The following is a 24269-nucleotide window of genomic DNA, read 5'->3' on the forward strand; positions in this document are numbered from 1 at the left end:
CCAATATCAAATGTAAAGAGAGAAATTAATTTACATCCACACAGGCAGAAATTTTGGTTCTTTTAAAGGAATGTGCCGGCCCTCCGCCCTCGCAGCCCAAGGCCTGGCCGGAAGCCCCAGGAGCGCAGCCCAGCGAATAGGGAGCAGAAGTGGTAATTACTTAAAAAAAGAGCTCTGGTGGGAAGTTAGTACAAAACAGCATGTTCCCCACAGAGGAGTTCTGCATTTCTCATTCTAGCTTCCACCACCCACACCGACCACTCCGGCTTTTGCTCAATTAAATTAGGAGCTGTTCCTGTCAGCTCGGTCTCCCCCGGAGGACCCCTGCCCCGCCCCAGGTCCCCGCGCTGCTCGGCCTCCCTAGGAGGCGCGTCTCCACCACTCGCCAGAGTTTGCACGGGCACCGTGCTCAACTCGTCAAATACCGCCGTTTCCAATAAAAGCGGCCACCTTCCCTAATGGTGTACCTAGCCTGGCTCCAAAAGACACCAGCGGAATTCCAAAGAATCCAAAAGCAGAACCCGAAACCGCCGGGAGGGAGAGGCAAAAAGACGGGAAAGGGGCGGGTCCCCGCGCGCCCAGGCCCCGCCCCCAGCCCCGCCCCGCAGCGCAAGCGCACGCGCGCTTTCCTGCAGACCCGGAAGCGGATCACGCGGAGCAACGGGCGCGCTCGGGTGAGTGAGTCTCCTTTTTTCTGGTTCATGCCGCCGGCGCGCTCCTCAAGCCCCGCCTCCACACCCAGTTTCGGGGGTCACCTGGTAAGGTAAAAGTCTTGGACCCCCTCGTCCTTCTTGCTAGGAGGTCGTCCCTATCGCCTCTCGTGGCGTCGCCATAAGATGTTCCGAGTCCTGTCGCTCGGTGCGGGACCCGGGAGTCTGCGTTCGTTTCTGGTTAAAATCGCTCTGAGGCGGTAGGGGCCCCAACCTTGCTGCCTTTGGTCCTTGTAGACACCGATCGCTCTGCCGATCGCTTTTCTGCTCAGAACCTTTCTCGGATTCCCGACTCCGCCCCCACCCTCACCAGCGCCGGTACAGTGGTCCCTCCGGAAGTGGATGCAGGCCCTTCGCTCCGCTCCAGGGAGGGCAGAGGGGCAACAGAGATGGCGGGGAAGAGGCAGGAATCTGCGGAGTTAGGGGGCCATCAGAAAGTTTGGGGAGAAAGAACGGCAGGGATTGAAACAGGTTGCAGTAGAGTGGGGTCCAAGTGTTGGAGGAGGAATAGCGAGGGAGGGAAACAGAAGGATGCGGAAACAGAGAGGGAAACACAGATGGACAAAAGGAGAGAAGAGAAACGACATGGAGAGACATATACAGAGAACAAAACACGTAGTGGTCTCGGAGAAAGCACAGGACCCAAACCCAGGTGAGTATTGAATTGACTGGATGCAGAATATTGAGTTGTGAAGTACTGATTTGTGGCTCTGTAATTAAAATTTGTTGAATTGTTTCATCTATGCAGAAGAGAATGAGAGTTGTGAAACCAGATGTTTGAGGCATCTGCACTTTCTAATTATTGCGTCAGAAGATGATTCCATTTGCAAGCCCTATTCATCTAGAGCGCAGAGGCTTAGCTTAGTCAGTTCGGGTCATCCTTTTCCCTTCCAAGAAATGGAGGCAGACTTTGTCACCAGATGGTGTTTTTCAAAATGGCCATTATTAACAGTACTGTTTCTCTTTCCCCCTTTTTTCTGTGATTGATGTCATTCTTTTCTGAATTTGATGTGTCTTCACACCTGTTTTAACTTTAATCTCAGAACCCATTGGATATCTTTAATTTCCATTTTCCTTTTTTTTTTTTTTTTTCAGATTATGAGTTTTATATGCTTTCCACTTTACCGTGTAGTGCAATTATTGTTTGATGTCTGGTAAATAACTTTATAGTATTTCATTATGCATACGTTAAGGATGTTGATAATCTTTTAACATTCAAAATCTAGTTTAGCCGGTTAGTTTAATATTCAGCAGTTCCCTCCCTTGAAGTGATCTGATAAATTACTGAGCTCTGAGCAGAAGTCTCCAACTAAGTAGATGTTCCCCTCCAGTCCCCTTTGTCTTTTCTGTGCAGATGTTGGAAGGATGGGCTGGACTGATGTGGAACTTTATTCCAACAGAGCCCTTCTGTTTATGATGCAGAGATTGCTCAGAGCTCATCTCCACAGGTGACCCTTTTTCATGTTTTTCAGGACTAGTAACTATTTTCAATTTCATGTATTTTTATTATATTTTTTCTGGAAAAGAGGAATTAAATTAACTTGGGTTTGATTAAGCCCATTAAAGAGAAGCTTCTCTTGTTCGGGAACATGAAAGGTGATCTGGAATTAGGACAAGTCCTTTCTACTTAAACCTGTCTGGGCTACCATTTCAGAATTTACTTATACCCAGGTCTGCTCACTCAGTTCGGACATCTTAAGGGTTAACTTGGTAAAAATACTCCCCCTCTGAGACTCAGTGCACCCGCCTGTGAAATGGAGATGATAGACCAGGAATTCTGAATCTGAGCTAATAAGATCCCTGAAATGATTTTCAAAATTGGGTATGTGTTTGTCCTTAGAGGTTTCTGGTAGAGTGTGCCCAGTTAGAATTAGAGTTTAAAATGTGACCTAGTTCTCCAAAAATAATGAACAACACTAAGAGAGAGGCAGGAGCGTAGTCTCAGAGACAGAGGCATGGCCCTCTCAGGTCCTACCCTTCTTTCTGTATCATAACTAAATTTTAAATTGGATTGTGTCATCTCTTGATATTAAACCCTTTTATGGCTTCCCATCAGCATCAGGACAGAAATATAAACACTCAGTATGGCTGCCAGGGAGGAGCTCTGGAGCTGAGGTGGCCCTTAAGAGTTGGTCCAAATTGATGGAACGGACAGGTTTCTGTATCCTGCATCAACCACTCATTGGATGCTGGCTGCCTAGGGAGGAACCAAGAAGTTGAATGAGGCAGTTCCTTTGGCCAAGTGCCAGGTGGACAAGGACAATGTAGTTGCAGTAGAATGTGGGTTTCAGGGGCGCCTGGGTGGCACAGCGGTTAAGCGTCTGCCTTCGGCTCAGGGCGTGATCCCGGCGTTATGAGATCGAGTCCCACATCGGGCTCCTCTGCTATGAGCCTGCTTCTTCCTCTCCCACTCCCCCTGCTTGTGTTCCCTCTCTCACTGGCTGTCTCTATCTCTGTCGAATAAATAAATAAAATCTTTAAAAAAAAAAAAAAAGAATGTGGGTTTCAGCAGGAGGGGAGGGCTTTCTGAAGAAATGGGTGAAAAATGCACTTATTGCCCTCCGTGTAGGAGTTATTGTCCCTGCCTCCCTCCTGTTGCAGTGAGCAGCAAAGGACTGTCTTTCCCCCATACTGAGGTTCTCCCAGTATGTATACTGTGGCAGAGGAAGGGGTTATGTTAATTCTGAGCATTAAACAACATACTTTTTGTCACACAGAATAACCTTATCTGAGAAAGAAGCCCAGAAGAAGAGGGAAAAAAGGAGGAATGGCTCTTTCCCAGGTAAAAGTCATATTTTTAGTTGACTGTTCTTCCTAAAATGTCACATTTTGGACTTGTTAATCTCTGTCTCTGAAGTGTCCTGCCTAAAATGTTTACTCACACTTTTTCCCAATCTCCTCTCATCTCCATATAGATTCCATCTCACTGTGACCCAGTGACGTGGAACTTGGGAAGAGGCTCCTTCTAGGTCGTCATCCTGTGAAGGATTTTCTTTGCAGGCATTGACTGGAGGTAGGGAGTAGGGTCTGTGGTGTCAGTGAGGATGGACATTAAGGATTCTTCAGAGACCCCTTCTGGATGCCCTTTCAGCTCATACAGATCAAGGTTAAGGAGATTACATATGTAGGGAATGTATTAATATGCACAAATACCTGAGACACTGGAGAAGGCGGCCGACGGGGTATTTGCTTCGTCTAATTTTATAAATGTCTTTTGACGTTAAACAAGGAAATCAGTATATTTCTGACACCAAAATATTAATACTTTGAAAGAGAATGGGAAGTTCAAAGTAGGAATAAGGAATAGAGAGGGTGTTTTGTTTTATTAACATAATTTTAAAATGTAGAATCAGCCCACTTGTCTAACAGTAAGTGTTCTTTAAATTATTCATTGCACACCCATCTCACAAGGACCCTGAGGTCCTTATGGAACTCTTGAGGTCTCAGGAACTGTTACGCAGCAGATCTTTTAGATAAAAATGTTTATAAGTTAGCCAAGACATAGGAGCAGAACTTTCTTTTTTTTTTTTTTTTTTTAAAGATTTTATTTATTTATTTGACAGAGATAGAGACAGCCAGAGAGAGAGGGAACACAAGCAGGGGGAGTGGGAGAGGAAGAAGCAGGCTCATAGCGGAAGAGCCTGATGTGGGGCTCGATCCCATAACGCCGGGATCACGCCCTGAGCCGAAGGCAGACGCTTAACCGCTGTGCCACCCAGGCGCCCCGGAGCAGAACTTTCTGTCATTAAAGAGGCTGGGAGTAAATTTTGATTTTACTCATTATTGTTATATGTTGTTTGTTTGTATTAAATGTCTGTGGTAGATAGTTCTGTGGTTCAGTTCCACACGGTGATGGAGTTTAGAAACTAAGAAGTAAAATATCCCCTTCCCATCACATCTTCCACCATCATGGATTGTCTTCATCAGGAACCAATATTCTCTTTAGTAACTATTATAAAAATCTTACAAAAGTGCATTTATATATTGTAATGTGATTTGAGGAAATATTCTAAAGTAAATGTTTAATCATATTTTATTCTGCAAATTTAAATATTTACATACCGTATGTCTTGGAGTTGTTTTCATGTTAGTAAACAGAGAGATAACTGCTTTTTTAGACCCTCACTGGAGCATTCTCTGAGTGAAGATACATAGGTCCTTTACAATTTCTTACTGTTACCAAGAGTGCCTGCTTCTGAAGGGGCTGACTTCACTCCAGATATCTAAGGGTATCTCCAGATTGTATATCTTAAGCATGATTACCAAGTTAACCTGGTAATGATGGTGTTCCTGAGGAGGCCAGACATTCCACTTACTAAGTAAAGATTTTAAATCAACTGTCTTAAACATACTCAGCTAAAGGAAGCCATGGAAGAGAACTAACAAGTAGGAGAACAATGTTTCAACAAACAAAATAAAGAGATAGAAATTATGGTAATGGGATGGAATAGAAATTCTGGAGCTAAAAAGTGCAATAACCAAAACTGAAAATTCACTAGAGGGGTCAGTAGCAGACTGACAAGAAGAATAAAGAATCAGTGAACTTAAAGTAGGTTAATTGAAATTATCCAGTGTGGGCAGAAGAAAGGGGAAAAAAGAAAATGAACGGAGACTAAGAAACCTTTGGGACACTATAGACACTATCAAGAATACTGGCATAGGGGCACGTGGGTGGCTCAGTTGGTTGAGCGGCTGACTCTTGATTGTGGCTCAGGTCATGATCTTGGGTTCCTGGGACTGAATCCTTCATTGGGCTCCACACTCAGTGGGGAGTCTGCTTGACAATTCTCTCCCTCCCTCCTCTGCCCCACCCACACACCCTCTCTCTAAAATAAATAAATAAAACTTAAAAAAAAAAAAAGAATACTGATATACATATAATAGGAGTCTTAGAAGGAAAGGACAAAGAAAGGGCAGAAAGAATATGTGGGGAAAGAAGAGCTAAAAACCTCCCAAATTTATTGAAAACATTAACCTATACATCCAAGAAACTCGATGAACTTCAACTACAATAAACGCGTGGAGATCCCTGGCAAGCACATAATCAACTTTTATAAGACGGAAGGAATGTGGAAAGTAGCAAGACAGAAACAACTTCTCATGGATTCTCAATAAGTTTAACAGCCTATTCGTCATCAGAAACTGGAGGCCAGGAAGCAATCTCATGAGATATTTAAAGTCTGAAAGATTAAAAAAAAATTTACTGGAATTCATTATCAGGAAAACTATGCTTCAAAATAGATAGTGAAGTTAAGAGACTCCTAGATAAACGAAAGCTGAGGAAGTTCACACCAATAGCCTTAGCCTACATAAAATACCAGATGGAGTTCTTCAGACTGAAATGAATGGAAACCAGCAGTACCTCAGAGCCATGGGAACAAATAAAGAACACTAATAAAGGTAACTATATAGAGAAATATAAAAGCCAGTATGATTATATTTTTGTTTTCTAACTCAATTTTTTTCTATGTGACCTAAAAGACAAATGTAGAAAACAATAATAAAAATCTGCTTTTGAGTGTATTAAACACCTGTTCATACATGTTATGAAGAAGTAGTTTTTGACAATAAGAACATAAAGGGAGACTGTACAGGAGCAGTTGCATGCTATTAAAGCTAATATCACCTGAAATTCAAATATTTAGTTCAATATGCAAACTGTAATCCTCAGGGTAACTGTTCAAAAAATAAAAATATACAGAAAAATAACAAAGGCAGTCAAAATGGTATGCACACACAGACACACAAAGAAGGGAGGAATTACGAAACAAAATATAAGACCTACAGACAGCAAATAGCTAAATGGCAGAAGTAATTATTAGCAGTAATAACTTGAAATGTAAATTGGTTAAACTCTTCATTACGTAACAAAGGAGTTAATTTTTAAAATGATTTCACTCTATCTATAAAAGGCTCTCTTTAGATACACAAATAGGTCGAAAGTGAAAAGATACCATGCAAATGGTAATGAAACGTAGGTGGGTAGCTATACAAATAATAGATCAAACAGACTAAGTCGTTAAATTGTTAACCAAAGACGGTGAAGGACATTATATTTTGAAAAAAGTGTCAATCCATCAAGATAAAACAACTATGAACAATATGTACAAAACAGCAAAGCCCCCCATTTTTTTTTAATAAAGATTTTATTTATTTATTTGACAGAGAGAGAGGCAGCCAGCGAGAGAGGGAACACAGCAGGGGGAGTGGGAGAGGAAGAAGCAGGCTCCCAGCAGAGGAGCCTGATGTGGGGCTCGATCCCATAAGGCCGGGATCACGCCCTGAGCCGAAGGCAGACGCTTAACTGCTGCGCCACCCAGGCACCCCCCCAATTTTTTGAAGCAAAAATTGAGACAGTTCTTCTATAATAGCTGGAGACCTCAATACTCCCCTTTTAATACTGGCTAGAACAACCAGCCATAAAGCAGTAAGGAAATAAAGGATTGAGCAACACTAAATCAACTAGACTTAGACATATACAGAACACTGCAACAAAAACAATGCACTAAAAAATGAGGAATAGAAGGGAACTTCCTCAGTGTGAAAAAAGTTATTATTAAAATTCCACAGCTAACAGTATACTCATTGGTGAAAGACTGAAAACTTACACCCTAATACCTAGAACAAAATAAGGGTGCCCCATTTTGTCACCACACTTTAACACTGTACTGGAAGTTCTCCCCAGAAAAAATAGGAAAAATGTGTCAAAATTGGAAAAGAAATCAAACTAGGTCTCTTCACAGACTACATGATCTTATATTTAGAAATAAAGAATCCTCAAAAGAACTATTAGAGATAATAAGTTCATTGACGTTACAGAATACAATATCAACACTCAAAATTCAGTTGTATTTCTGTACACTAGCGATCAACAACTTGAAAGTAAGTAAACAGTTCCATTTACAAGAGCATCAAAGTGAATGGGAATAAGTTACCAAGAAATGGAAGATTTATACATAGAAAACTACGAAGTCGCAGCCTAAATAAATGTCAAGAGAGCCTGTGTTTGTGGAGCGGAAGACGTTAAGATGGCAGTACTCCCCAAAGTCATACAAAGAGTAATGCAATCCCCAGCAAAGTCTCAACAGCCTTTTTTTTGCACAAATGGGAAACCTGACTCTAAAATTCATTGATTTGGTAAGGACCCCAAATAACCAAAACAAATGTGAGGAAGAGCGAAGTTGGAGGACCTAGAATTCCCGACATCAAACCTTACTACAAATCTTCAGTAATCAAAACTATAACTCCAGCAGAGGCTAGAAATATAGACCAAAGCGACAGAACTGAGCATCCACAACTAGAGCCATACATCTGTAGTCAATTCCTTTTTTTTTTACAAGGGTGCCAAAAACAGTCCATGGGAAAAGAATGGTCTATTAAACAGTGCTGGCACAACTAGATATCCATGTGAGAGAATAAAATTGAAACTACCTTGTGCCATTTAAATACTTCAGAATTAATCAAAGACTGAACATAAGCGCTAAAACTATAAAACTCGTAGATGAAAACATAGAGGTAAATCTTCATGACCTTGGCGTTGGCAGTGGATTTAATATATGATACTGAAAGCAGAAGAGAGAAAGAAAATAAATTGGTCATCATCAAAATTAATAATGTTTGTGCACTGAAGGACATCATCACATAAGCAAAACATAATCTACCAAATGGGAGGAAATAATTTGCAAAACACGTATCTAGTAAGGGTCTAGAACCTAGAATATATGAAGAACTTCTACAACTCAACAGCCGAAGTAAAAAGAACCTAATTTAAAAAATGGTCAAAGGATTTTAATAGACATTTCTCCATAGAAGATAAATGAAACGGGCACATGACGAGATTTTCAATGGGATAGTCATTGGTAAAATGCAAAGTCAAAACCACAATGAGATACCATTTCACACCCACTAGGATGAGTATAGTAAAAAAATGCTGGTAAAGATGTGGAGAAATTAGAACCGTGACGCTCTGTTAAAATGTTGCTGCTGTGGAAAGCAGTATGGCAAATTCTTGAAAAATTAAACCATGTGGCCCAGTAATTCCACTCCTAGGTATATAACCAAAAGAACTGAAAACAGGTATCCAAACACCTACTTGTACTTGAAAGTTCATAGCATTATTAATATTAGCCAAAGGTGATAACCAAATGCCCATCAATAGATGAGTGAATACAGTCTAGTCCTACGATGGAATACTATTCAGCCATAAAAAAGAGATGTACTGATACATACTACATCATGGTTGAACCCCAAACATTATTCCAAGTGAAAGAAGCCAGATGCAAAAAGTCACGTTTTGTACCATTCCATTTACATGAAAAATCCAAAATACGTAAATCCATAGAGACAAAGCATTAGTGTTGCCAGGGACTGGGGAAGAAGGGGGGAATAAGAAGCACCTACTTAACGGGGAAAGGATTTCCATTGGAAATGATAAAAATATTTTTGATCGAGACTGAGGTGATGTTTGTTCAACACTAAATGTACTAAATGCCACCGAATGGTGCTTTAAAATGGCTAATTTTATGTTACGTTGAGTTTCACTTAAGAAAATTAGAACTATAACTTGCTCAGAATTATCTTACACAGGTCAGTCAGAACACTCACTCCAGCCAAGTCAGCCTTTACGCATCTTTGCTGCTTTTATTTTGTGTCAAAATCAGAACACTGCGCCTGTCTGCCTGGTGAATTGTGTTTTCATTTCAGGGACGGTTGACCTTCAGGGATGTGGCCATAGAATTCTCTCCGGAGGAGTGGGAGTGCCTGGACCCTGCCCAGAGGGCCTTGTACCGGGACGTGATGGTGGAGAACTACCGGAACCTGGTGTCCCTGGGTGAGGACAGTTTTCCTCCAGAAGTTGGTAATTACTTTTGTATGCCTTTGCGTTTTGTCTTGAGAGCCCCTGACTTGATTTGTATGAATTTCAGATCCCCGTTCTTAAGGGAGTGATTGAAGCTGTTTTGATTGAGAATGGAAAGGCTTCATAATGTGGCAAGTGGACTCTAGCTTCCCTTTTCTTTAGAAGTTCTACATTCATGCTTTGTTAGGTGGTTGCAGAACATTAGTAGTCAGAAAACCTTACGGTGAATTTTTAAAAACTACCTGATTCTGTGGTCTTACCCTTGTGGTTTTGATTCAGTAGTTCTTGGAAGAGAACTAGATATCTGCACATGTAAATAACCACTAAGCATTCAGAAGGAGGCAGTCAGTTGACTAATTTTTGAAATACTTTTCTACACCCACATATAATGAATGTCCTCTCTTCTTCACTGAACAAAGAGCTGGGAATGTGTTCTGGAAGAGCAAAGCATATCACGTTCTTTTTTTTCTTTATAATTTGAAGTCTCTTGAGCTGAATAGCATCTCCATTTCGGAACAAGGGGAAGAGCCCTGGACTGTGGAAAGTGAAGGGGAAATAGGGGGAAATGCAGACAGGTGGGAATGTACTGGGATGTGAACACAAGAGCTCAGATGGGCAGAGTAAGCTGCTCCATTAAATATTGTTTGGGAAAGAGCTATGGTAAAATAAGTTTATTTCTTACGAGCTCTCAAAGGAAATCCTCCCCCCACCCCACACACATTTCTCAGTCTGTAATTCAGATGTGTAAATCAAATACGTAAAAGTTTTGACTTCCATTGTCATGACCTATAACACTCTTATCTGGCCCCTCTGACCATATTGGTGCCATGGTTTGAGAGGGACCAAGATGTCTGTCTCTAAGCAGTCTATCCCCTTGATTTCTCTTGGTTCCCATTCCATACAGATCAGAGCTGAGGCCTCTGTAGTGCTGACCCCAGAACCTATTCAATTTCCATTTCCATTTTATACCCTTGGGAGAACTTCTCAGGAGACAAACAAAATGGCTGCCATTCTGTTGTATCTGGGGCTCCATGAGACTTCATGGAGCTGTGTCAAGCCCTCTCTGCCTGCTCAGGCCCCTCAACCGTTTCTTCAGTTCTCATTTTGCCATTCGTGTATAAAAAGAAATGGGGTGGGTCTTTCTGAGATTGTGGCCCAGCAGTAATATAAAGCCTAGATAGTGAGATTCTCTCTGATCACCACTGCCATGTGGGGGTTTACCCCAGTCATTCAGGCATTCACCCTGCAGTCTGGGTAGAGCACACAGCCCCTTTCAAGAACCCCAGAAAACTTGACCCTCTTACTTTACTCCCATATCTTATATTTTTCTCCCTCTTCTTCTTTCTACTTAGTCCTGAACATAGAAGACCCTGGTCTTCCTGGTTTCTTCTCCTCTAAGATTTTGCCTCTGAAACTTGCTTTTGAAATACAATTCCAAGGGTCTAAAGTTTCATTATCTGTCCTGCTGTGATAACCCACCTTTAGGTGACAAACAGCTTCAAAGTGGACTCTCCCATGGAGGAGGTTTACCGGGTAACAAATTCTTGAAGAACATTGTTTGGTATGTTACAGTATCTTCCTGCTGCATAAAGAAGTGCTTCTTGAAGACACCAGGTAGAGTGGTCAGCATGTCGCAGGATGCCGAGATGGAAGGTATCAGGAGATCCTGAGTGATACTTGCCTTTTGTTGTCCTAGTTTTTGTGCAGTTTAACAGGGCTTCCCTAGGGCAGTGACAGTGTTGATCAGACATAATATGATCGTCTCCTTTGAGCCAGCAATAAAATCGTTATCTCACCCTCCCTCCTAGCCCCTGCAAACATGGATCTCTTTACTGTCTCCATAGGTTTGCTTTTCCCGGAATGTCATAAAGTTGGAATCAGACAGGATACATAGCTTTTTCAGATTGTCATGCATTTAAGTTTCCTCCATGTCTTTTCCTGGCTTGACAGCTCATTTCTTTTTAGTGCTGAATGAATATTTCCATTGTCTGAATGGACCACAGTTTATTTCTCCATTCATCTACTGAAAGACACCTTGGTGGCTTTCAAGTTTGGGCAATTATAGATAAAGCTGCTAGAAACATTCATATGCAGGGTTTTTTTGTGTGTGTTATTTGGTTTTTGTAGCACTTTGTGGTTTGTTTTTTTAAGATTTTTATTTATTTGACAGAGAGAGTGACAATGAGACAGGGAACACAAGCAGGGGGAGTGGGAGAGGGAGAAGCACTCACGGGGAGCCCGATACAGGGCTCGATCCCAGGACCCTGGGACCATGACCTGAGTCGAAGGCAGATGCTTAACGACTGAGCCACCCACGCGCCCCATCACTTAGTGGTTTTTGTAGTAGTTCATTCCTTTTGATTGCCACATAATATTCCATGTATGAATACCACATTTTGTTTATCCGTTCATGCATCGATAGACATTTGGGTTGTTTCTACCTTACGGCTGTTATGAATAATGCTGCTATAAACATCTTTGTACAAGTTTTTGTGGGGACATATACTTCTCATTTCTCTTTAGCATATAGCTAGGAACGGAACTGCTGGGTCATACGGTAATTCTCTTTAATCTTTTGAGGAACTGCCAGACTGTTTTCCAAAACAACTGTACCATTTTACATTCCCACCAAGAATGTATGAGCATTCCAGTTTCTCCACATCCTTATCAACACTTGTAATCTGTTTCCTTGCTTATAGCCAGCCTAGGAGTGTGGATTTGTATCTCATTCTGGTTTTGACTTGCATTTCCCTAATGACTAATGCTGTTAGACATCTTTTTGTGTGCTTACCGGCCATTTTTCTGTGTTTTTTTTGAAATGTCTATTCAGATTCTTTGTCCATTTTAAAATTGGGTTGTCTTTTTGTTGTTGAGTTTATCTTTATATATTCTAGATCCAAGTCCCTTATTATATGTGATTAAATATTTTCTCCCATCCTGGGGGGTTCTCTTTTGACTTTCTTGAAGGCTGTTTTAAAGGCTGCAGGAAATAATCTTTATTGAGATTTTGTTTGTAAACTATGTTTGTCAACTAGGATCCTATGAATAATCTTTATTGAGATTTTGTTTGTAAACTATGTTTGTCAACTAGAATCCTATATAGTATCTACAATAACAATCTGATAAATCGGGGCGCCTGGGTGGCACAGCGGTTGAGCGTCTGCCTTCAGCTCAGGGCGTGATCCCGGCGTTCCGGGATCGAGTCCCACATCAGGCTCTTCCGCTATGAGCCTGCTTCTTCCTCTCCCACTCCCCCTGCTTGTGTTCCCTCTCTCGCTGGCTGTCTCTATCTCTGTCAAATAAATAAATAAAATCTTTAAAAAAAAAAAAATCTGATAAATGGATTTTCATGATTGGGAGGACTTGAGGTTAAATGCTAAAAAACTTCTCAGTCTTAACTTTCCAGGATGAAAGGCACTTAGGCACAGTGGTGAGCACTTTTGTTTCAACTCAGATCAATCCTACCTGCAGCCTCTGAGAACTGTGTTCACACAAATAGTCATGTGGGTTAAAATACTCAGGATGCTCCCTTTGGTGCCCCCCCCCCCGCCAGCCACTGCTGCTCTTTACTGGCCATGTTCTTCCTGTTGCAACATTTCTCTTCCTGTACAAAAGTCAGTTTCAATATGTAAGATCATATTACCTGTTTTGACCAAGACAGAAATGTTTCACTACTGACGGCGTTGGTCTAGAGGACACAGAGTCACTTCATTGTACAAGGAAGCCACCTTCCATTAACCCTCTGAGAAGATGATAGTGTCTTAGTCGATCCTTTTCCTGGTACTAATAAAGCTAAAATCTCTCTTTCCTGGGCCATCCTGGCTTCTTAGGGTCGGGCCCCTGTGCATTAATTAGGAGGAAGTCATGATGTGGATAATTCCAAAAAGTTTCTAAAATTAGATGTAGTTTAAATACAGCACAGCTTACGGAGATCTCTAGTTAGCTTTTCTGTAGGAAAAACCTGTATCATTCCGCAGACGTTTACTGCATTCCTAGTATATGGAAAGCACCATATTGATATCTTTGTGGTTTTTTTAAGGACTCAAAAGGCAGCATCAAGTTTTTTGTTTTTTGTGGTTTTTTTTGAGAGAGAAAGCGAGCATGTGTGTGCAAGTGGGGGTGGGGGGTGGGAGGGATGAATCTTAAACAGGCTCTGCACCCAGCACAGGGCCTGCCATGGGGCTCAATCGATTGACCCTGAGGTCATGACCTGAGCCAAAACCAAGAGTCAGACACAACATACTGAGCCACCCAGGCACCCAGCAGCAAGTCATTTTTAATTTTTGTTTTTAAGTAATTGCTACACCTAACATGGGGCTTACACTCAGAACCCTAAGATAAAGAGTCACGTGCTCTGCCAACTGAGCCAGCCAAGCACCCATTTTTTTTTTTTTTTTTTAACTTTTTGATCCACTTCACCCATTTCTGCCACCATCCTGTCAGCCTCCTGCCTCTGGCAACCACCAGTATATTCTCTGTGTCTAAGAGGGTTTTTTTTTTATTTTGTTTTTTTAAGATTCCACATATAAGAGAGGTCATACTGTATTGGTCTTTTGGGCTGACTTATTCCACTTAGCATAATGGCCTCAAGGTCCAGACATGTTGTCAAAAATGGCAAGATTCCATTTTTTTTTTTTTAGGCTGGATCATATTGTATTGTATATACACATATTTACCCATTCACCCATCAGTGGACACTTGGACTGTTTCCGTATCACGGCTCTTGTAAATAGTGCTGCAGTGAACATCAGAGTGCATTTATCTTTTTGAGTTAATGTTTTTGTTTTCTTCAGATAAATACTCAGAAGAGGAATTGGTGGATCATACAGTAGTTCTGTTTTTTGTTTTTTTAGGAACGATCATACTGTTTTCCATACTGGCTATACCAATTTCGACTCCCACCAACAGTGCACAAATTCTCCATCCCCTCACCAACACTTATTTCTTGTCTTTTTGATAACTGCCATTCTGACAGGTGTGAAGTAGTATCTCCTTGCAGTTTTGATTTGCATTTCCCTGATGATTAGCGACGCTGAGCTTCTTTTCATGGTCCTGTTGGCCATCTGTATGTCTTTATTGGAAAATGTCTATTCAGATCTTTTTTTTTTTTAAAGATTTTTATTTATTTATTTATTTATTTATTTATTTATTTATTTATTTATTTTTTAAAGATTTTATTTATTTATTCGACAGAGACAGCCAGCGAGAGAGGGAACACAAGCAGGGGGAGTGGGAGAGGAAGAAGCAGGCTCACAGCAGAAGAGCCTGATGTGGGACTCGATCCCGCAACACCGGGATCACGCCCTGAGCCGAAGGCAGACGATCAACCGCTGTGCCACCCAGGCGCCCCCTTATTTATTTTTTTTTACAGAGATAGAGACAGCCAGCGAGAGAGGGAACACAAGCAGGGGGAGTGGGAGAGGAAGAAGCAGGCTCCTAGCGGAGGAGCCCAATGTGGGGCTCGATCCCATAACCCCGGGATCACGCCCTGAGCCGAAAGCAGACGCTTAACTGCTGTGTCACCCAGGCGCCCCAGATCTTCTCATTTTTTAAACTGGACTATTTGGGGGCTTTCTGCTGTTATTTTAGATTATTAGCCCCTTATCAGATACATGATTTGCTAATATTTTGTCCCATTCAGTAGGTTGCCTTTTCATTTTGTTGATGGTTTCCTTTGCTGTGCATACATTTTTGGGTTTGATGTAAGTCCCACTTACTTTTGCTTTTGTTGATTTTACTTTTGGTGTCAAGAGAGAAAAAAAATCATCACCCAGACCTGTGTCAAGGAGCTTATTACCCCCCGTCTCTTCTTCTAGGAGTTTTATGGTTTCAGGTCTTAAGTTAGAGTCTTTAATCTGTTTTGAGTTACTTTGTGTATGGTGTCAGACAGTGGTCCAGTGCTGTTCTTTTGCATGTGGCTGTTCAGTTTTCCCAGTACCATTTATTTTATTTTTATTTATTTATTTATTTTTAAAGATTTTATTTATTTATTTGACAGAGACAGAAACAGCCAGCGAGAGAGGGAACACAAGCAGGGGGAGTGGGAGAGGAAGAAGCAGGCTCATAGTGGAGGAGCCTGATGTGGGGCTCGATCCCACAATGCCGGGATCACGCCCTGAGCCGAAGGCAGACGCTTAACCGCTGTGCCACCCAGGCGCCCCTTCCAGTACCATTTATTGAAGAGACTGTCCTCTCCCCATTGTATATTCATGACTCTTTTGTCGTAAGTTAGTTGACCATGTGTGTGGGTTTAGTTCTGGGTTCTCTTCTGTTGATCTCTGTGTCTGTTTTTATGCCAATACCATACTGTTTTAATTACCGCAGCTTTGTAATGAAGGAGTTTGAAATCAGGGAACATGATGCCTCTAACTTTGTTCTTCTTTCTCAAGATGCTTTGACTTTTTTTTGCTACAAATAATCCTATTGTTTAGATTCATCATGTACATGTTGGTATACTAATATTTAAATGTCTCATTTTATTTAAGGAAACAAAGGAAGTCTTTTAATACTCCCTGATTCCCTTATTACTACTGCTCATAATACTTGGATTTGCCAGAAAATTTCTTAAGCTCTTGAAATTACATATTTCAGTTAACCTATGAAGCCTGCTTTGTTCCTGTCCTCCTTTTCAACTGAATTCCATTAAAAATGTCACCTGGTCCTTGTTGACATACATGTCATTGCTGTCCTGTTTTTCTGTTATTGGCTGCTTTTGCTGCTAACCACATCTATGCATGTAGACCACTGCCATGGACCACAGTGACACTGCCAAAAATTGTTTCTGTGTTTAAAAGCTGCTGTTAACACTGTCCTTCCATATAAACAGGTTCAGGTAAGCACACATTTTTATAAAGATTAAGAATTAGGCAAGACAGAAATCTCAATTATGATTTCATATACAGTTATATCATAGCCAATATATAGATCAGCTCCCTAATCATGAAATATCAATTATCCAGAAATATGTATAGTATATAATGTATGTTTAGAAAATTTATCTTAAGATCAGAGAAAATATTAATATGGAAAAATTTATAAAAAGAAAACTTAAAAACATTATATATTACAGTAGTCTTCGTATATTACAATAGTGTTTGAAGACTGTGCTTGAGAAACTTCCTATGTTCATTATAAGTATTTTTTTTGTATAATTATGTAATTCAGTATAAAATATTTACCTTCTAACTCTTATTTGATAGGAAGCCTTTCTGCTGGATTTGCAATCAAGGAATTACCACCAATAGAGGACAATAATAAAGGAAAATTATACCACTTAGTGATATTGGAGAGAAATGAAAACCATGGCATCAAGGATTTGGATCTCAAGGAAGTCTGGGAAAATATGCATGAGTTTGAGAGTCAGTGGAGATACGATGCAAGAAATTACAAAGAAGTGCCTTTGACACATAACAAAAATCTCACTCATAGAAAAGATCAGCAACTTAATAAATCCTCAATTACTTTTCCTCAAAAGCAGAGTATTTCTGCAAGAAATAATACAGACCAGTATTTCATGCATGATGAGCCATTTGTAAGGCATTTGTTAAAACTGGAAAATAACGTAAGTGGTGCTGGAAACTGGTACATAAACTGTTTGGAAAGTAGAACTGGATTGAGTTTGCAGGCACACCTGGCTGACCTGTGGAGATTTCATACTGAGGAAAAAATGTATGAATGTAATCAAGTTGAGAAATCTGTCAACAATGGTTCCTCTGTTTCACCACTTCAGAGAATTCCTCCTAGTATCAAAAACATTTGGAATAAATACAGGAAGATTTTAAAATATCCTTTGTTACCTGCACAATACAGAAGAGCATATACTAGAGGAAAATCTTACAAATGTAATGACTGTGGGAAGGCTTTTAGCAAAAGCTCAAACCTCATGAGTCATGAGAGAATTCATTCAGGACAGAGACCTTACAAATGTAATGAGTGTGGCAAAGCCTTTACGGAGCGTTCACATCTTACTCAACATAAGAAAATCCATACTGGAGAGAAACCTTACAAATGTAATGAGTGTGGCAAGGCCTTTAACCAGTGTTCGAACCTCACTAGACATCAGAGAGTCCATACAGGAGAGAAACCATATAAGTGTAACATATGTGGCAAGGTCTGTAGTCAAAATTCAAACCTTGCAAATCATCAGAGAATGCATACTGGAGAGAAACCTTACAAATGTAATGAATGTGGGAAGGCTTTTATCCAACGTTCACACCTTTGGAGTCACGAGAGAATTCATACTGGTGAGAAACCTTACAAATGTAATGAATGCAGCAAAGCCTTTGCTGAACGTTCAAGCCTTACTCAACATAAGAAAATCCATACCGGAGAGAAACCTTACAAATGTAATGAGTGTGGCAAAGCTTTTAAGCAGTGCTCACACCTCCTTAGACATCAGAATACACATCCTGGAGAGAAACCACACAAATGTGATGTATGTGGCAAGGCTTTTATCCAAAGCTCTAGCCTTATAGAACATCAGAGAATTCATACAGGAGAAAAACCTTATAAATGTAATAAATGTGATAAGGCTTTTATCAGACGGTCACACCTTTGGGGTCATGAGAGAACTCATACTGGAGAGAAACCTTACAAATGCAGTGAGTGTGGCAAAGCTTTTGCTGAGCGTTCAAATCTTACTCAACATAGAAAAATCCATACTGGGGAGAAACCTTACAAATGTAATGAGTGTGGCAAAGCTTTTACCCAATTTGCAAACCTTACTAGGCATCAGAAAATACACACTGGAGAGAAACCACACAAATGTGATGTGTGTGACAAGGCTTTTATCCAAAGTTCAAGCCTTATGGAACATCAGAGAATTCACACAGGAGAAAAACCTTATAAATGTAATACATGTGATAAGGCTTTTATTAAATGTTCTCACCTTTGGGGTCATGAGAGAACTCATACTGGAGAGAAACCTTATAAATGTAATGAGTGTGGCAAAGCCTTTACGGAGCGTTCACATCTTACTCAGCATAAGAAAATCCACACTGGAGAGAAACCTTATAAATGTAATGAGTGTGGCAAAGCTTTTACCCAGTTTGCAAAACTAACGAGGCATCAGAAAATACATAGTGAAAAGAAACATCATAAATCTAGTATGTGTGCCAGTGGTTTAATTCAAAGTTCAAGCTTTGGGGATCATCAAAGAACTCATGGTAGAAAGAAACCTTACAAATAAAATGATTAAGCAAGTGGTCAAGCCTTATTCAACATCAGAGATTCCCTTATGGAGAGGAACCATATGAAATTAATGTATGTGGCAAAGCTTGTAACCGGGGGCTTACACCTCACTTGATAGCAGAATATAAACCTCTAAAAGAAATCACACAAATGTAATGTATGGCAAGGCTTCTCCAAAGTTTATACCTTGTGGGACGTAACAGTTCTTACTAGATAGAAACCTTGCGGATGTAATGAGTGTGATCAGCTTTGTAAAAGAGGCAAATGGGATTAAGAGGTATAAATTTCCAGTGAGTAAAAAAAAATACAACTTTGTGGTCATGAAAGAATTCATATGAGATGGACACCATACAGATGTGTCAAGGTCTTTACCTGAGGAAACACCAAAGAATTCATTCTGGACAAAAACTTACAAATGTAATGAAGGTGATAATTTGTTTAGCCAGTTCTCTAAATGGACTACAATAAGAAAATTCATACTAGGGGGACGTAGGTCTGTTTTGAGGATTAACCAATCGTAGATGTTAAATTCCACAGAAAAGTTATTTAAAACTAATGAGATGATGTGTGTCAATAGAACAAGGATATCTGTGGAAAGACCTACTATCTTCAGCTTATAATTTTTAAAAAATATTTTAAGTAATCTCAGCACCCCATGTGGAATTCAGATCCACAACCCCAAGATCAAGAGTTGCATGCTCTTCTGACTGAGCCAGCCAAAAGCTCCTATACATTTTTTTTTAATTATTTGAGGTTTCTTGAGGCTGCATTATTACTGATGACTTACAACCTGAAGTTTGGAATCCACTGATATTATACTTTAATTACATGAATTTCAGGAGACCATAATGGTCTCAGAAGGGGTCAGTAAGGTAAAAGCACCGAGTTCATTAGGTGGGGCTTATACCAAGTAACCTGGAAAAACTAGGATACTAATTTTAAGATACAGTGTGGTGTAAGTTTGAGAGCATAGGGAGAGGCAGGGAATAGTGTAAAACTGTTACCTAAATTGCCATGTTTTCTGTGATCACAGCATCTTCTCTAGATTTGTTGGTATGATCGAGGGCCTTTGTTGAGGATGATTATAGGAAAGGATGATCATGAAACAGAGTAGGCCAGGACATAGAATGAGATTTTCATGTGAGTAGAAGAACAGGTTACTAGGGATGGCATATGTAGAAAAAAATTGAGGGGGAATGATGAGCTCTCCCTCTTTTGAAAGGTAGTTGTTGTATATCATAGATTAGTAAAAATTAATCTTATTTTTGGAAACCGAAGAAGAAGTTCTAGAGGACATTTTAATCAAAAGAACGAGAGTAGTATGCTTGTGAAGGATTCAAATTTGGCCACTGAAATTGCATTTTGATACCATTTGATTTAGGATATTATAAATTCTCATATCTTAAGTAAAATAGAAACTTTTTTTTTTTTTTTTTTGGCAACACTGAATGAATCATACGCCTTTTATTAGCCCAAGTGCATCCCACCTCCTCAGGGCATTTCATAATGAACACTAATACATCCTTGGGCTCCCTAGGTTGAATGTCATCCATAACAACTTTCCGCCATGTTAGATTCATACAACTTACAGTCTTGGAAATACATATTCATAATTTGAATTTGAAAGTTATGCAATTTCAAACTCTCACCCTCTGAAACTTGCCTCCCTGTTCATGAACATACACAATGATTATATTTCTACATGCCTTTCTTTTGTGCTGAAATGAGGCCCATGGGTTGTACCTTTACGCGAAATGAAAATAGAAAAGTAGTAAGCATATGAAAAGTATTAGGAAATAAAAGAAAATTTCAGAAATAAGGATAAAGATAATCTCTTGGGCTGGAGTGCCCAGGAAAATAAATTGAAAAGATCAGCGTTCATTGAGTTTACTCTCAAGAACGAACATTGACACAGTGGGAATTTTGATAACTAGCAATCTCATATAGTTACCCTCTAAGACATTTTTTGCTAGTTTGCACTTGTGCTTACTCCACTGGAACAGGATGTCTGGATGTCATGAGTGAGGACTCCAAACAATAAAGTGTTATGAGAATGTTTATTACATAATGATGCTTTCTCGAGAGAGGACAGACCGCAGGTCGTTCTAAAAGTGGCTAGAGAACGCAGGGAATGGTGACTGGTTTGTTATGATGGATCCTATGTGGGGCTGGGGTGATGGCACTTACAGTGTGAACGTTCAACTAATGCCAAGGGAAGGGGCACTCGGGCTTTATTATTAGCTTGCCCTGCCCAGATGGACAGAATAGTAAGAGATTATAATGAGGCTTAACAGGTACCATTTGTCCGACATCAAAAATGGAGTCAGACTCTTCAATGTAAAACTGAATGTTTACTCCTGACTTGGTAGGGGAAGACCACAATGTTCCTCATGCTAACACACTACTTTCCTTTTCCTGGTGCACATACAGACCCCGCTGCACAATATGATTGTTGGAAATGGTGAGATACTGTTTAGATAAACCACCTAAGGTATCTTTACACTTCTGATGTCACAATCATATTTCTATTAAGTTATAGTCGAATATTAAAATACATGTGGAAGTCATAGAATATGTCCCAGCTACAAGCCTTTTGTAAATCCCTCTTTAAGGTAGAATGGAATGAATGGAATCTCAAAATCAGTCCTTTCATTTCTCTACCAAGGTACTAGAATCAGAATATCGGTATTGAAACTCGGCAAATTATTTTAGTTTTAGGTTCAGATAAATAAAATTACAATAAAATTTCAAAGGAAATAAATCTTTAAGTTAGGAAACCCTGGACTAATAGTTTTTGAATCCATTTGGAACACCTGTCAAGCTGGTCATGGGTTGCAGGGAACATACTCTCAGGATAAAGAACAAAGTCTGCTGAAAACTCTTCCCACAGTTATCCTTGACTACCTTGTCATTTAATATTAATAAGAGGTATTATTAATTTGGTCTGCAAAATGTTTTCTCTAACATCTTTTTCTTTTACCTTCTGTTGTTTAGGCGTGAATATGAAATTTGAAAAGTCCCTAATAACCTTATTAAAGTTGCATTATTAAAATTTCTAGCTAGTTGGAAAAAATTCCTGGGATTATCATGTCCACATAAGACAAAAATGTAATAACGAAAAGGGCTTTGCCCCTCACCCTTGGTCACACAGTGGCCATCCTGCTCTAAGGAGAGAGGGCTGAGTGCTAATGGAGGTAGAGCCAGCAGAGAACCGCCCAGGGAACCTGTCACATCCCACATCACAACTCTGGGCTTCCTGTTACTTGGGAATGATAAACCACCTACTTGTTTCAGCCTTCCAGGAGGACACTCACAAAGACAGTCCTATGTGATCAAAAAGATGAATATTTTGTACTGAGAGTAGAATGGAGCATTTGAGAGGGGTTCTTGAATTTAAAATTTTGTAGCTTAGAAAAGCTTCATTAAAACATCCCTTCAGGGGCATCTGGGTGGCTCAGTCGTTAAGCATCTGACTTTTTTTTTTTTTAAGATTTTATTTATTTATTCGATAGAGATAGAGACAGCCAGCGAGAGAGGGAACACAAGCAGGGGGAGTGGGAGAGGAAGAAGCAGGCTCATAGCGGAGGAGCCTGATGTGGGGCTCGATCCCATAACGCCGGGATCACGCCCTGAGCCGAAGGCAGACGCTTAACCGCTGTGCCACCCAGGCGCCCCAAGCGTCTGACTTTTGATTCAGGCTCAGGTCATGATCTCAGGGTCACGAGATGGAGTCCACATTGGTCTCCATGCTTAGCAGGGAGTCCGCTCAAGATTCTCCCTCTCCCTCTCCCCCTCCTCCCCGTCAAACAAATCTTTAAAAAGCAAATCCCTTCACTGATGAGTTAGAGCTGTTTGACACATGTTGCCTAAAATTCACAATGCGAACAAGACATAGCGTGAGAATTTATGACGAAATGTTCAGAACACGAAGTTACAGGAATAAGGAATTTGGTGCCACAGATATAATTACATGTTTACTTGACCATTTGAACCATTTGCACTGCAGTAACTTTCTACATTCACTCACTCTATCAGGAACTCTTCTGATCACTGATACTCACAGGAAACAAAATCCCCTGCCTTCAAGTAGCTTATATTCCGTAAGGGTAAGTCTAAAAGGATAAAATATGATGATGCTAAGTATGGTAAGTGTGTTCACATACAGTGATAGACTTACAGGGTTTCCTAATTTAAACAATGTTTTCAGGCAGCGCCCATACGATGAGGTGACATTTGAGCAGAATCACTGAAAGTGTATCATGTAAATACAAATGAGGAAGGGCAGGTGGGTAGAGGAAACAGAAGGAGAAAGTTGTCAGGATGGGAAAATATTTACTGCGACTGGTATGTGGCTTGGTGAAATGTCATATTAAGTTTCTACTGGAGACATTTAAAATTTGGGACTCCTTATAGTTACAATTTTTTAAATTTTAACAAAATTCCCCAGAGTACTTAAGATGATATGTAATAGATCCAAAATCATGATGACCTGTTTGGAGACTGCACAGACGTATTTCTTCATGGCAGCCTTACCACTGCCAAGAGAACACAGGGGTGGGGTGGGGTAATGAACTAATGGAAAGATAGTAAATACCATTTGTCAAAACTATCTGAGAGGTTTGATCCCAGGACTTGTTAAGATACACGCTCTTCCTGTTGTGTACACCCCTGTAGCCAGCCAGGGGTATATTGCTACTTCCACTTATGAACGTGTATCAAGTAAAACTGGTGGGTCTTTGTGCCCCAGTTATATCTTCAATGTCCATATCATAAATTTCTTTTACCATATAATAAAATACTGTACTTTCAAATGAATAGTAACAAAATGCATATTTCGTATATTTTCCTCATGAGTACAAGACCTACTGACTCCCATTTATTCCTAGTTGTACTCTTCCAATTGAGACCAGTCTTTTGTCACCAGTGCCTAATATTTGACTACAGAATTGACTTTTCAGTTATGTTTCATATCCCAAATTTTATACTAATTCAGATGTGGTGAGAATGTGACTCTATGAACAAGGTTGGCAAACTTTTTATGTAAGGAACAGACAGTAAATATTTTATTCTTTGTAGCCCATGCTGTTTCTGTTCAGCTATTCCAGTATGTCCTTATTGGATCAAAGTACCTCTTACACTTCATCTAAAAACAGATGGCATATTTGGCTCATGTTCTGTAGGTTGCAAACCCCTGATCTACACAAGGGAGTTAAGAGCACCAGGATAAGTAGCTCTATGGGTAAATTAAAAGCATCTTCCTATTTTTAAATCTCTTTAAAATACAGTGGACTGTTTAAGAAACTAACGGTCTAGTGCATATGTAAAAGTAAACCTGTAATAACGATAGCATAGGGCAGGAGTGGAGAAATGGAAGTACACGTGGAAAGGAAGGGTCTGATGCTCTCCAAGAAGAAGTATCAAGTCACAAGAAGGTAGACGAAGTTGTGTAGTACGACCACTACAAGCACTTAAACAATAGCTGTAGCTAACACCAGTAAACCAAAAAAGATTTC

The 24269-nt window shown here is 40.1% G+C and overlaps 1 protein-coding gene across 5 annotated transcripts; it reads left to right on the forward strand.

The window, feature by feature from the left end:
• Positions 1-623: 623 nt before the first annotated feature.
• Positions 624-20563, forward strand: ZNF677 (zinc finger protein 677). 5 transcript variants are annotated; one of them, XM_057314005.1, is made up of 5 exons: positions 655-1362; positions 3428-3492; positions 9414-9567; positions 11053-11220; positions 16767-20563. In XM_057314005.1, the coding sequence occupies exons 2-5, from the start codon at positions 3478-3480 to the stop codon at positions 18752-18754; spliced, it is 2325 nt and encodes a 774-aa protein (XP_057169988.1). In that variant the 5' UTR covers positions 655-1362; positions 3428-3477; the 3' UTR covers positions 18755-20563. The 5 variants fall into 5 exon arrangements, with proteins under 5 accessions (XP_044235958.2, XP_048079840.1, XP_048079841.1 ...); XM_044380023.3 differs by lacking the exon at positions 11053-11220 and having other exon boundaries at positions 624-674; XM_048223883.2 differs by lacking the exon at positions 11053-11220 and having other exon boundaries at positions 634-674; positions 9414-9540.
• Positions 20564-24269: the final 3706 nt, after the last annotated feature.

This window comes from Ursus arctos, unplaced genomic scaffold, assembly GCF_023065955.2.
Source record: "Ursus arctos isolate Adak ecotype North America unplaced genomic scaffold, UrsArc2.0 scaffold_19, whole genome shotgun sequence".
Classification (NCBI taxonomy): domain Eukaryota; kingdom Metazoa; phylum Chordata; class Mammalia; order Carnivora; family Ursidae; genus Ursus; species Ursus arctos.

What these genes read in the sequence shown, in the direction of transcription:
- ZNF677 (XM_057314005.1), top strand. An exon ending in CAGTTTTCCTCCAGAAGTTG is followed by an intron (nt 9,568 to 11,052) that starts GTAATTACTTTT and finishes ACCCACCTTTAG; the next exon opens with GTGACAAACAGCTTCAAAGT. An exon ending in GCAGGATGCCGAGATGGAAG is followed by an intron (nt 11,221 to 16,766) that starts GTATCAGGAGAT and finishes CTTATTTGATAG; the next exon opens with GAAGCCTTTCTGCTGGATTT.